Below are 13,236 nucleotides of genomic sequence, written 5' to 3'. Positions count from 1 at the left end.
GGAAATACTGGTCTTTTCACTGGCTGAAAAAGCAATTTAATTGCCTGAGCAACTTCAGTGATTTTCTCCCTTGTCAGGCCTTATGTGCTTTTCCTGTATGAATGGTCCCTTGCATAGGAATGAACTCTAATGAGCAATTCAGTAATATGAACAAGGTAATTTTTTTTAAACTATGTAGAATATTTGCTAAAATAATACAGGAAGAAATGGAGGAGGACCATGATCTCTCTTTCTCTCCTCTTATTTTGCTGTTTGTTTGTTTCTTTACACAAGGTTTTGGGATACTTAATAAGGCATGAGCTTGACACTAAAAACTTAATTAAAGAAATCAAGGGAATTGCTAGTCACCCAACAGAGAAGTATTTCTTCAATGTGTCATCTGAGGCTGCACTACTGGAAGAAGCAGGAACGCTTGGAGAACGCATTTTTAGTATAGAAGGTAAAATACTCAATGTCCTTGAAAATTTAGATATGATTCTCCCAGCTGATGAGCCTAGGATTTTATTTAGCTTCCGTTTAGTGCAGTATTGTGAAAATGAGGGGTAGCTGGAATTGCAGGCTTCTCCCTGCTCTTCCCTTCTCAGGTGGCCTCTGGTTTTCACAGGTGTTCCCCCAGCTGCTCCACCCCTAATTAGCCTGAACCTTAAGTTAATTTATGAGGTTTGGAGAAAACATTCCCCAGCTAATGAAAATTTCTGTCATATCATGAGCTTCAGGCATGGGGGCTTTTCCATATGCAACCAAATATATTTGTTACTACCAGGAGAATAAGGGTGTCTGTATACTTATGAGCTTCACCTGTGTGAATCCTAAGCTATTTTTAAATTCAAAACAAAACAAAAAAACCATACCACAAAAAAAAAAAAAAAACCCCAAAAAAAAAAAAAAACCCCAAAAAAAAAAAAAAACCCCAAAAAAAAAAAAAAACCAAAAAAACAAACCAAACCCCAAAACAAACAAAAAACATAATAAAAAAAACCAAACCCACAACCCATACAAAACAAACTAAAAGACTAGGTTGCTTATTACAGAACTGAAAATGCAATTTGTGTAGTGCCTGTCAGGCCCCCTCCCTAGCACCACCCACACTCCTGTGTATTGCTCAGAGGAAGGTGTTGCAGAGGTGACACGGAGAAACTTTGGCTGTCCCAAAAGTCAGCTTTTAAATTTAACTTAAATTCAGACCTTGCCTTGGAGGTGTGTAACCTGCTGTCTGTTCTCTAAGAAGCTTATGTCTACCACTTTCTTGTGCTCAGGAAGGAATCTTCCCTTCTCTTTCACCTTAATTTATTCTTTGCTAGGCCCGTGATGCTGCTCAAAGCAAGGGAATAGGTCTTTTTACTGAGTACTCCCACTGAATTCCTATCCATCTACCTTAGGAAATGGATCTCACAGTATTTTTCAAGACAATTGCAACAGTTTTTTAGGAGTCCTATACGAAAGTAAAAGATTCTATTCTGTTTGGAAGTTGTGAATATACAGTCATCAAAGTTGTTAATTTCAGGGTATTAATGCTTCCTAGTTAACACAAAAATAGACCAGCCACAATGGCAAGTCTGTGCAAACTGATCCAAACCATCTTGACCATCATCTTCTGCCCTTTTCTTGGAAGAGACTTATAGCATGGCTCTTGGCTCTATCTTATCAATTTGCCATTAAATCCTCCAAATTTTCTACAGTTTACCAGCTCTGATTTCCATTGCTTGTAAATGCTTTAGCCAAATTGGTGGATACACAGCCCCTGTATAGCTAAATTCAGAGGCAGCAAGACTGGATTTTGTGTGGTTACATAGAGATAACCATATATACATATCTGTTTTACTAGGTACTGATCAAGGTGATACTTTCCAAATGGAAATGTCACAGGTGGGCTTCAGTGCATATTACTCACAGAAAAAGGTATGTGAGTTTAATTATGTATTGATACAAATAGATGTACATATACATGAATGTAAGAAAAGATAAATAAAAACACAATGTCCAATTTTAAGAACTTTTTACAAGCAGAATATCAAATTATCCTTTTTTTACTTGAATATATATTAATAAGTATAATTATATTGTAGTTTGTTTCATGTGCTAATTTTGAGATGTGTTAATACAATGATTTCAGTGATTTCTGAGTTCATGTAGCAGGAAAAATTTAATTCCTCCTTGTTTGTGACTAGCTATATTGTAAAGCTGGCAGGCAGCCACCAAAATATAAATAAATCAAATCTGAAAATAATTTCTTTATAAATTACAAAATTAATTATATTTGTTTAAAGCGTATTTCACTTAAAAATTAGAACCAAAAAATCAGATATATTTTAGTGCTAATAAATTTTAAGATTATCAGATAAGTCCTCCTTGTAAAATCCAAATGTAGTTCAATCAGCTTTCAACTGAAAATACAAGAAGAAGGTTGTTTCTTTCTCATAACCCTTAAAGATGAATAAAATAATTTTTATAAGTCATTTGTATTTGCACAATTTGAAGTTTTAAATTACGAAGCAGTTGATGCTAAGAAATGGAAAAAAAAAGAGAAACATATGGGCATTTTATCAGGAAAATTACACATTCAATTTTATTGCAGTTTTCTGTAACAGTATGTCAGTTTAGTGTAAGAATTTTAATAACTTGAATAAACTAAACTATGTTTGTTTTCTATGTACAAGATTAAGTGTTTCTGTACGAAGTATTCTGCATAATGAGCCATGCTAATTTGGATTTTAGATTTAACTGTTCTCTCAGGAACATCTTACATAAAGAATTAACCATATCTATTCACATCAGCTTTTGTGTGCTGTCATTGGCACATTTGCTGTCAAGAAAAGGACCTTTAGCTTTTTTGTACAGCTGCATTTGTGTCATCCTCAGTCTTATGAGGATCATGGGTGCACAAAAGCATGGACTTAGTAAGCCCAACCCCATCGTGGACAGACATAGGAAATGATCAGTGTTAAAATAAACCCATTTTATCATGAGTTGCAGTGCCACTGGAACTAAAGCAGTCACTTATCCTCTTGCAGTCGAAGGGTGATAATCCCTTTTAATGGGGCAGTAAACTCCTGCATGTAGGGAGCAACTACGAGCAGCTCCAGTCAGCTGCCTGCAGGCTTTACTGCCTTAAACACAGTGATGTAGGAGATTATGCACAGAACCTTCAGCTTTGCTCACACTTTTTGTAAATCAGGTAGTTCTAAAATGTAGACTTCTATTTTTTTAAAGGATGTTCTGCTGCTGGGTGCAGTTGGGGCCTATGACTGGAGTGGAACAGTAGTTCAGGAGTCTTCAGACAGAGCCACCACCTTTCCAAGCCATGTGTTTGAGAAGATTCTACAGGACAGAAATCATAGTTCATATCTAGGTAAGGGGTTGAAATACAAATCTGGAAATATATGAAACCTTGATTAAGATATTAAAGAAGTTGGAAAGTTCTCCCCTAGCCAGATTTGTGTTAAGAAATTATTTGAGAATGTGAAAAGAATTTTTGGTCAAAAAGGATTGTTTTTTACTAGTCAACAGTTCATTGAATAAAAACTTGAATTATTTTTAAATCCTACTAGTATCAAAGTGGTAAGCTGAAAAAAAAATCAGTCTTTGTCCCTGCTGTGGTTTAACCCCAGCTAGCAGCTAAGCAGCCGCTCAGTCAGTCCTCTTACGGGGAGTGAGAATGCAGGAGAGTTAGAAGAGTCAAAGTGAATGAACTTTTGGGTTGAGATACAGACAGATAAAGTGAAAGTCAAACATGCAAACAAAGCAAATCAAGGGGATTTATTCACCACTTTCCGTGGGCAGACAGGTGCGTTCAGCCATCTCCAGGACAGCAGGGCTCCAACACACACAACTGTGACTTGGGAAGACAAATGCCATCACTCCGAACATCCCCTCCTTCCTCCTCCGGCTTTATAGGCTGAGCATGCCAGCACATGGACTGGGATACCCCTGCAGCCATTCCAGGGCAGCTGCCCTGGCTGTGTTCCCTCCCAGCTCCCTGCGAGCCCTCCCAGCCTCCTCGCTGCTGGGACACACTGAGGAGCAGAAAAGGCCTTGACACTGTCAGTAGTGACTAAAACATCCCTGTGTTATCAACACTGTTGCTATCATAAATCCAAATCACAGCTCCACACCAGCTGCTGTGAAGAAAATTAACTGTATTCCAGCCAAAACCAGCACAGTTACAGAGACAAAATAAATCATGGGATTTGAAAGGGCTGCTTAGTGAATTATACTGATCATTATGAGTTGCTTCTGTTACAATATTTGAGTGTTCTTCCCCAGTTCGATGTGGATGAGAAGCTGATTGACTTTCTATTGTTTTACATGTGTTTGCTGTTTTCTTAGCCTTTTCCAGTTCAGTTTATAGATTTTTAATATTACTACCACTTAATAGAGATTTTAGTTATAATCTCCATATGTATTTTTGACATGCTTTTGTGACCCAGTAAAGCCTGTCTGTATTCTCAGTTCACTGAACTGCTTCCTGTAAATCTTCAACATGCCTATTCTGCTGTTTCATCCCTGAATAATTCTACTACATTAAGCATCTATGACTTTCTCGTTCTTAAAGGTATTTAATAATTTCCTCTCTTTGCAATTAACATAATCTTTTTTTTTCCCTATGGCTCAGCATTACTTGCATCCAACAAAATGAATAAATCTAAACCCAAGCAAATAAGCAGTAGCTCTTTTGCATGTATGATCTCTTCTGACTTTCCCTTACTTCATTTTCTTAATAATTTTTAAAAACTGAGGTATTTTTCTTTCTCTACAAGGCAGTTTCAGTGTATTTACATTAATCTTTCTGGAGCAGACAATGTTGTGGCCTTTATTTCTCCTCCACTTTCTGTCCTCCAGTAGGAGCTTCCCATCCCAGCTCTCTTTCACCAGAGACAGACCACTTCTGCTTGGGAGAGCATAAGTTAAAGAGCTGCTAAAACATCACAGCCTGTTCTGCCACCCTGCTCTGCATGGCACCCACTCACTTCAAATTATTGTATTCTGTGTTGATTAGGAAGGTGTGTACTTAACTTGCAGAATAAAATCTCATTTTGTTGCTCATTGAACTTCCAGTCACAAAAGTTGTTCTCACCTTGTATCTGAACAAAAAACCTGAATTAGACTGGTGTGATGTAAAGAGCAAGGCATAATCCTTTTAGACTGTGCTCCTCATATTGTTCTGCTACTTGCTAAAGATCTGCATATTGTGTCCCATCACTGGCATTTTGTTATTGAGTTTACTGTAGACTTATAAAGGATGACTTTGTTTTCTTTGCTTAAAATAAATTTGCTGGAACTAAACCACAGAAGTCTGAAGTACGCACTAATGCTACGTTTATACTGCTAACACATTTACATTTTTACAGGTATTAAATGACGTTTCCTGAAAGCAAATAAATGCTAGAATAATGGTAATGAGGATTAAAGTGTTCAAAGAAGTTCAATCAACCCTTCAGCTAACAAGCTGTTAGTGTAGCCTCTTCTATTCAGACAAACCACTGGCCTGTGGTTTAGTGAGCTGTGGGAAAATGCGCTGCAAACTCTGCAGAAGCTAGGTGTTCCTCCCTAGTCTGAAGTCTGGTTCAAACAGTCATCTCATTTTTATTTCTTCTTTCCAAGGGTACTCTTTGCACGTTTTTTTTTTTCCTGTCTCCTTCACAAGCATGACATTTTTGTGGTCTACATTTTACTGAATAGGCTAAGCTATTGTATTATTCTGTAAACCTGCTTCAACTTGATCTGTGTGTCATTGTTCTCTTCAGGAGAATATTGCAAATTTTATGCATATGTGACAGCATAACTTCCCATCTGGAATCATCACTCTGTGCAATTAACATACCAGACTGACTCATCCTCTGTGCCTTTATGGATAACCAATTGATAAACTGTAATTAACGATCTCTCACATATGTTAAATGTTGACTTCTATACCCAGGTTATTCTGTTGCTGTTCTCTCAACTATGAGCTCTGTCTATTTTGTTGCTGGCGCACCAAGATCCAACTACACTGGCAGAGTGGTGGTTTATAATGTTGACAGTGATGGTAACGTTGCAATTGTGCAGTCACAGAGAGGCGAGCAGGCAAGTATATTTTGGTCATGAATACAGACTTTCAGGAATCTTTTTTTATTGACCCAGCAGTAAATTGCAATTTGTTTTGAAAATTCCTCTTTGTCTCAAAGCATTTAAAATCCACTTGAACTTTTCTCTGCCACTAGACTATTTAAATGAGGTTAGCTGTTGCTCTTAAACAGTATTTTAGGAAGTCATCCAATTAGTGGCAAAAGATAGATAATATACAATTCTAACTAATGTATTCTTCTGTCAAAAATTCAAATCAGGAGATACTCAGTAAACTCTGCTCTGTCTGAGAAGTTATGAAGTAGATGACATCAGAAGACAGATATAGAAGCTCAATCTCTTTTTCTCTTTGGAAAAGAGGAATGATTTTAGGTGGTTTTGGTATCATCTTTAGGACAAATCTGAGAGTAGATCAGAGGCTGGGTAGTTCATGTGCAGTTATAGAAAAATAAATACTTCCCATATCTTACTTTCTGTTGGTATTTGTATTGCTGAGTGGTAAAGCCATAGCAGTGACTACGGGACAGAAATAGTGAAATATGTGTAAGAATATTATTCTTCCAATAATGGAGTATGCTACAGAGTAATTAAATTCATCAACATTCAGTAGCATTGGAATATAACTGGATGTAAGTTTTCTGGATCAGGGGCTAAAACATAATTTACAAAAACCATATACAGCAACAGCCCATTTGCTTCTGATTTCAGATTGGCTCCTACTTTGGCAGTGTGGTGTGTTCAGTGGATGTCGACAGAGATTCTGTGACAGATGTGCTGCTTGTGGGTGCACCAATGTTTATGAACGACCTGAAGAAGGAAGAAGGGAGAGTATACATGTTTTCCATCACAAAGGTAAAAATGGTTCAAGCCAGCATTACTTCGGGCTAATTTCTTTCAAATCAGATTGGCCACATGGATGCTGAAGGGCCTTTGGCCTCTCCAGATCCTCAAAGTCACTATTTAGTGAATCTTTTCAAAGTGTTAGAAATATTTCAAGTGACTTTTTTTTTTTTTTTTTAACAGAGCATGTGCTTATCCTGGGATGTGGCATAAGGGCAGGGATGAATGGTGCCAAGCCTTCCTGGTTAGAGGGATGTGTGTGGAGGCCTTTCCAATGCTGCCTTACATGTTCTGCTTTTCAGTAGCAGGTGCAAACTTGCCCCAGAGCTGCTTGTGCATGTAATCTGGGAATTAGGCAGCTGGAACAGACCAAAATGGAGCCAATGAGCAAGGCAGTAGCTAAGCACTGTTAGTGGTCAGGGGCCTGGTGTTCTCAGTGTCTCCCTGGTCCTGGTGTCAGGCAATGTACTTCATGCTAATATAGCATGGGTTGGCTGTATCTCTGAAAAACCTAGCTCAAGGCTTTTGCTAAGTAATTTGCCATTTGTTTTTGGTGAATGTATTCAATGCTTGACAGTATTCCCAAAGCAGTTCTAAGAAATGCTCTTCTACCAGCTTTCTGCATTGTTTCATAGATTCTAATACTGGATGGTTACCATAACTCTTGTTGTCCCCTCTATTCAGTAAAGCTTAGTTATTTGTCTGATGCTTGACTGACAGTACTTTTTATTCAGACCCACAGTAGTGTTTTCAGAATATATGTATTAACCATACTGAGCCCTCTGGCATTTTTTAATCAGTCTTTCATTCACTGGATGTCTGCAAAGTAAATTAATCTCTGACATCCATCAGAGAAAACAGAAAATTATCTCTTTACTAGGTAAATTGCAATCAAATAAATAGAGAGGAAGGACCATGCTCCTCAGCAGGACCTCAGTCAGAGCATCGCGATGCAACACGAAACTACCCTAAAACAATTTCAACGTGGTTGGAGGAGGTGAAAGTTGGCAGCTGACATTGGTCTTTTTGCCTGTGGTATCAGACATGAGATATGAAAGAAAAGAAAAATGAAAGGATTTGTTTTTCTTTGCTTTTGAAAACCAAATAAATTGGAAGACTATCTTACAATATTCAGTTGTTTTCAAATGTTTGGTTTAAATTTTAAATAGGAAAGAATAATGAAATGTGCTTTTAATGTTTTTTAAAAATAATCTGGATTTGTGCAAGTTGTCCCCGTTGCGCAAGTAATACTTTTCTAGTCATTTTTAATAAATAACTTGGCTGTTATTTCTAAAATTTTAAGCACAGTATGGTAACTGAAGTTAAAGGTGAGAATGCAATTTGCCAGAGTTGCATTTAATCTAGTGTAAATGGGTTTGTTTAACTATGAAGATCTCCAGTCTTTCTTTCTTCATTGGCATTGGAGAGGTCAGGAGTTTACCATTTGGACACATGTTTTTTGCATTAGTTTAGTAAGGAAATTCCATTTCTATTTCAAAGAATTATGTCCAGTTACATAATTTCCATTCCCTCTGCATAAAAACCAGTAATCCAAAACTGGAAACTGTATTTTTCAATGTATTGTGAAACTTCAGAACAGTCAGATGAGGACAGAGAGGGCATTTAAGCTTCATACATATGGTTATATTTGCTGTTAGTACTTTGCATAGCATGCTTTGATTTTGCTGTGTAATTCTTGCCAAGACTTTGAGACATAATGCAAACTGAATGGGCAATACAATGGGGAAGGAATTCAGTGTTGAGCTATCTGAGGGGAATGTACTGGAAAACAGAAACAAAAAACAATGCACATAGATACTGCTCCTAGGTCTAATCTGGTGCAATGATAGCTGTGTTTCTCCTTTTTCTCATTTTTCAATTTTTAAAGAGAATCTTGGATCAACAAGAACTCTTGGAAGGTCCACAGGGATCAGAAAATGCACGCTTTGGATCAGCAATTGCAGCACTTGCAGACATTGATTTGGATGGTTCTAATGATGTTGTAATAGGTGCACCACTGGAAAACCAAAACTCGGGAGCAATTTACATTTATAATGGATTTCAAAAGACTATACGTACCAAATATTCTCAGGTAAATAACTGTGTTGCATAATGCTGTACTCGGTACCTTTAAATCTGCTAGAAGGTTTTCTGTGCTTTAATTGGCTACTGTTTCAACCTCTTAAAGGAATACTGTTACTCTCATGGTTTATTTCACATTTTGTGCCTCTCCCTCTTTCAGCTGTCATGCTAACCTATTCAGGCTGATGTTGTGGTGGTTATAAATGAACCATATAGAGGAAAAGGTGTGCAGGATGCTCATTCTGAGCCATTTTGATGCCTGAGTGTGAAGTCAACTACTATCCTAAAACTGACACCATTATTTTCAGGTTTTTAGTGTTGATGTACAGCAATGAAGATTAGATAAATCCCAGCTCTGCAAATTACAAATACATAGTATTAAAGGGGAAGTCTTTCACTGGTCTTCATATATACTGTAATGGTAATCTTACTGTCACTTTCTATGCAGATTTTCTGGTTGTAACAATTATTTGTTAGAACTCCTATTAAGCTTCATATTCTTTGAGTTGCTCAATGTGAGATGGAAAAAGTTTCCAGCTGTATCTGGCATACAGCAGTCGGTTGATCTGCTCAGAAAAATCTAGTCCTTTGTTTGCTACAATAGAGGAGAAAGAAGTGCTGCAAAAGCATCTGAGAAAACACACACAAATGCATTTTGTTTAAACAATGCATTGCATATGCAGGGAGTATCTGTGAAAATCTATTAATTAGGCTACTATCTATGGACTTAAGCATGCTTTGGCAAACTCAGTAACCAAACTCTCTTTCCCAGAAAATCTTAGGATCGGATTCTGCTTTTGGACAAAAGCTCCAATTCTTTGGAAGATCAGTAGATGGCCATAGAGACTTAGATGACGATGGCATTACTGACGTATCGGTTGGTGCTGATGGAAATGTGGTTGTGCTATGGTTAGTATACTCTTTCTTAGAAAGGAAGCAGTTAGTACTTCAGATGCAGCAGTTTAAGGTGCAGTTAATTAAACAGGAAAAATAAGCAAATTAAAAAGCTCTTTTGTTACATATGTTCAGTGCTAGCACACTTACTGCCTCATCACTGCTATCAAAACTAGCTTAAAAAAGAGCATTAGACTAAATCTCTTTTAGGCATTTATCATTAAACCACTGAAAGCCAAGGCAGCACACAGGGCAGAGCCAGGGCAGGTGGGAGGAAACCAGGTGGCAGAGCTTCCCTCCCTGATGGGAGGGACCTGACCAGGAATGAGAGGGCCAGGAGACATCTTCCTGCTACTGCTGTGCAGGCACATCGTCCCGAGGGAAGGGACAGCAGCAGGAAGTGGGGCTTGATGGAGGGTGTTTTTAACAGTAAGCTGTGTACCTCAGTAGCCGCAGTATAATTTTGACAGCTGAGCCTGAGACAGATGAAGCCATGTCTCACACAACCTCCGTGACCTTCACTGGCTGATAGCCTGGTATGGGGGGAGCGTTGTCCTGCAGGGTAAGGACAGAGAGCAGTAATGGAGAGTTGACAACTAGTTCTGGCAAGAAACACATTTTTAATGGCACATTGCCTTTGCCACAGAAGTCAGAGTACTTTCACAAAATATAAAAAAGGTTTCACAGAACCCAAATCATCTGCCTGCCTAAGTAGGCTGTGATTTCCCCTCCTTGCTTGAAAAGCTAAATTCAAATGCTGTTTCCTTTCCTATCTGTTGCCTGTCTTTATGCCTGAGGCTCCCCATTGTAAGAAAAATATTAGTGAATTGCTACTTCTTTCGTAATGAAACAAGATAATTAAAAATGAATGGTCAGTTTGGACCTTTGACTGCTGCTGCTGCTGCTGCTGGGAATTTCATTAAAGAAAATTATGCTCCTTGAAGTACCAGCATTTATTGAGATTTGATTAATGAAGATGCTCATTCTTCTTTCACTCTGACATTTGGGCTGATTAATGCATTTCATTTTGATTAAAGTGTTTGTTTTTACATGTAGAGTTCCTTTGAAACTTTTCTTCAAAATCTTGATTAATTACATCAAAGTTGTTTTTCAGAAAAATTAGATTATTAAATAAAATGAAGAATTACCCATTCTCACCTTCCCAGAAGAGCTCTAAAGGAGCAGAAGGTTACTTATTTGGAAAACAGGCCAAGAGCTTCATTCTCTGATACCTTGAGGGATTGATTAGAGCATAGGATGAAGCCATCAATCAGCTATTAATTTGACATGACAATACGTATTATTATTACTGTAAGCAATGATATCAACAAATTCTTGTATACCTAAGGAAAAATAATTTTAGTAGTGCCATTAAAAGAAATTTACATTGGGAACAAAAAAAATCAATACTAACATTTACAGATAGTGTTAGACAAGACCTTCTATGTTACCTAGTGTTCTTCAAAACCCCATGTAACTTTTAAAATATATTTTTCAGGTCAAGAGGCATTGCAAATGTGTCCATAACTGCTTCATTTAAACCCGAGAAAATCAGTCTGCTGAACAAGAGTACAGATATAACTGTCAAAATATGTTTTCAGGCTTCATTTAGACCTGCTAAGAAAAATAATCAAGTGGGTAAGAGTATTTTGATGATTTGTCTTATATTAATTTCTTCAAAAGTCCATTATTTAAATGAGTAATGGAGAGCCTAAATATGTATTAGATTGAATGTCAAGAATCACAAAATCAATGTAACACTTAAGTGCTTGAGAAAGTGTTTTTAAGACCTAATTCATCACTGGCTCCATACTCTGAAAAGTGGGGATTTAACAGTATAGAGGACAGCTGTTTCCTTGTTGTTCAACAATCCCCAAAAATGCAAATCATGAGGAGCTAGGTTCATCCAACCTTCTGTTTACAACAGCAGACTGCATACTTTTCCTTGTCAGAAAAAGTAAATTAAATATTTTCCAGAGGGTCAGAGCAGTTTTCAGTGGGAGGAAGCTCTTCTTTTCAGAGCACAGTGAATATTTCTGTGACCAGCAGTGGGCTCCCATGAAGTTTTTAAGTTCAGTCTCACAGACAGCACCAGTTGGACTGCTTCAGTGCTACATAAAGTGCCTTTAGGAACTCATGGTTTTAAGCTATGAAATAACAATGAACTTTCACAACATAATAGTCATAAAACAAAGAGGGGGTGGCAGAAATTACTATGTGAATCGAGAGAAGATGCAGATTGTTTAAAGTCACCTCTGAGTTCAGTGGTGTTGTTGCAAGGCCCCTTTATCTAGAGTAACCCTGGCCCTTCTGACTGGCTTCTTGCCTGAGCTGCAGGCTCAGACATCTGCAATGGAGGCTGGATTGATTGCCATTTAATGTGCCTCTTGCAGATCAGGACCCAAACCTGTTTGACTGCTTTGGAAGACACAAGAGAAAGTATTTTCATTTTGAAACTGCTCTGTGTTTAGCTGTGAAAAACATGGAATTCTTAGTGTGGTTTGGAAAGCCTGGTCCCTATAAAATTGAGCATAGTAATGAGATCATGGGCAACCATGCTCAGTCAACGATGTACTGTTATTCTTCCTGCAGCTATAAAGTACAATGCAACATTGGATGCAGATCTCCAGTCCTCCAGAGTGACTTCTAGAGGATTTTTCAAAGAAAATAATGAAAGGTACATGCAGAGGGATCTTGTGGTGCATCATGAAGAGAATTGTGTTCATGATGTCTTCAGTGTACAAGTAAGTACAATTGCAAGTACTCTTGCATAACAAAAGATCAGAGGAAGACATGGATTAATTTTTTGTCTGTAGTGTGAATTCATGCATGGTGTACTGAATTATTTATGTTTCCCAAATGCCCCCAGCTGAAAAATACATAATAAGATTATGATTTCATAGAAACAAATAACTGTCACATTCAGTACAGATTTTTAGCATAGAAAAGAGGGGTCTTAATTGTGCTATTCAGCTTTGGTGTAATATAGGGCCCATGGTCTATAGTTTAAATAGATTTTCATTTCCCTCTGAGTAGAGCCTTTTGTAAGAACTAAAACATTCATGGAGATATTTTCTTCAAACTAACATTCAGGCAGACTTTGCATGCATCCTAACCCCTGGTACACACCAAGGAATTAAATTAAAATAAGCAGGTCTCCATTTTTATCCAGAGCCAAAGACTGAACAGAGCCCTGAGACTTGCCTTAAGCTCTGTTGCATGATGCTAGGACAGGTAGATGACTTCTGTCCCTGCTCTGGTTTGCAGTGACCTATTGATCACATTTAGTGCCATGTGGAACAGTGAGCCACAGGGCTAGAAGATTATTTATCCAGGACTGTAAAAAGAGGAGACATG

The 13,236-nt window shown here is 37.7% G+C and overlaps 1 protein-coding gene across 1 annotated transcript in view; it reads left to right on the top strand.

Moving 5' to 3' along the window:
• Positions 1–13,236, top strand: part of ITGA2 (integrin subunit alpha 2) — a 67,645-nt gene that overhangs the window by 34,502 nt on the left and 19,907 nt on the right. The window contains exons 9-17 of the mRNA XM_041470685.1: positions 274–439; positions 1,826–1,899; positions 3,211–3,349; positions 5,918–6,063; positions 6,772–6,915; positions 8,792–8,995; positions 9,758–9,894; positions 11,378–11,517; positions 12,472–12,623. Of these exons, the coding sequence (XP_041326619.1) occupies positions 274–439; positions 1,826–1,899; positions 3,211–3,349; positions 5,918–6,063; positions 6,772–6,915; positions 8,792–8,995; positions 9,758–9,894; positions 11,378–11,517; positions 12,472–12,623 (1,302 nt within the window). The remainder of the gene's footprint in view (positions 1–273; positions 440–1,825; positions 1,900–3,210; positions 3,350–5,917; positions 6,064–6,771; positions 6,916–8,791; positions 8,996–9,757; positions 9,895–11,377; positions 11,518–12,471; positions 12,624–13,236) is intronic.

Source organism: Pyrgilauda ruficollis, unplaced genomic scaffold (assembly GCF_017590135.1).
Source record: "Pyrgilauda ruficollis isolate IOZ18807 unplaced genomic scaffold, ASM1759013v1 scaffold25, whole genome shotgun sequence".
NCBI lineage: Eukaryota > Metazoa > Chordata > Aves > Passeriformes > Passeridae > Pyrgilauda > Pyrgilauda ruficollis.
Note: the sequence above shows the minus strand (reverse complement) of the source record. Positions and strands in the feature narration are given on the sequence as shown.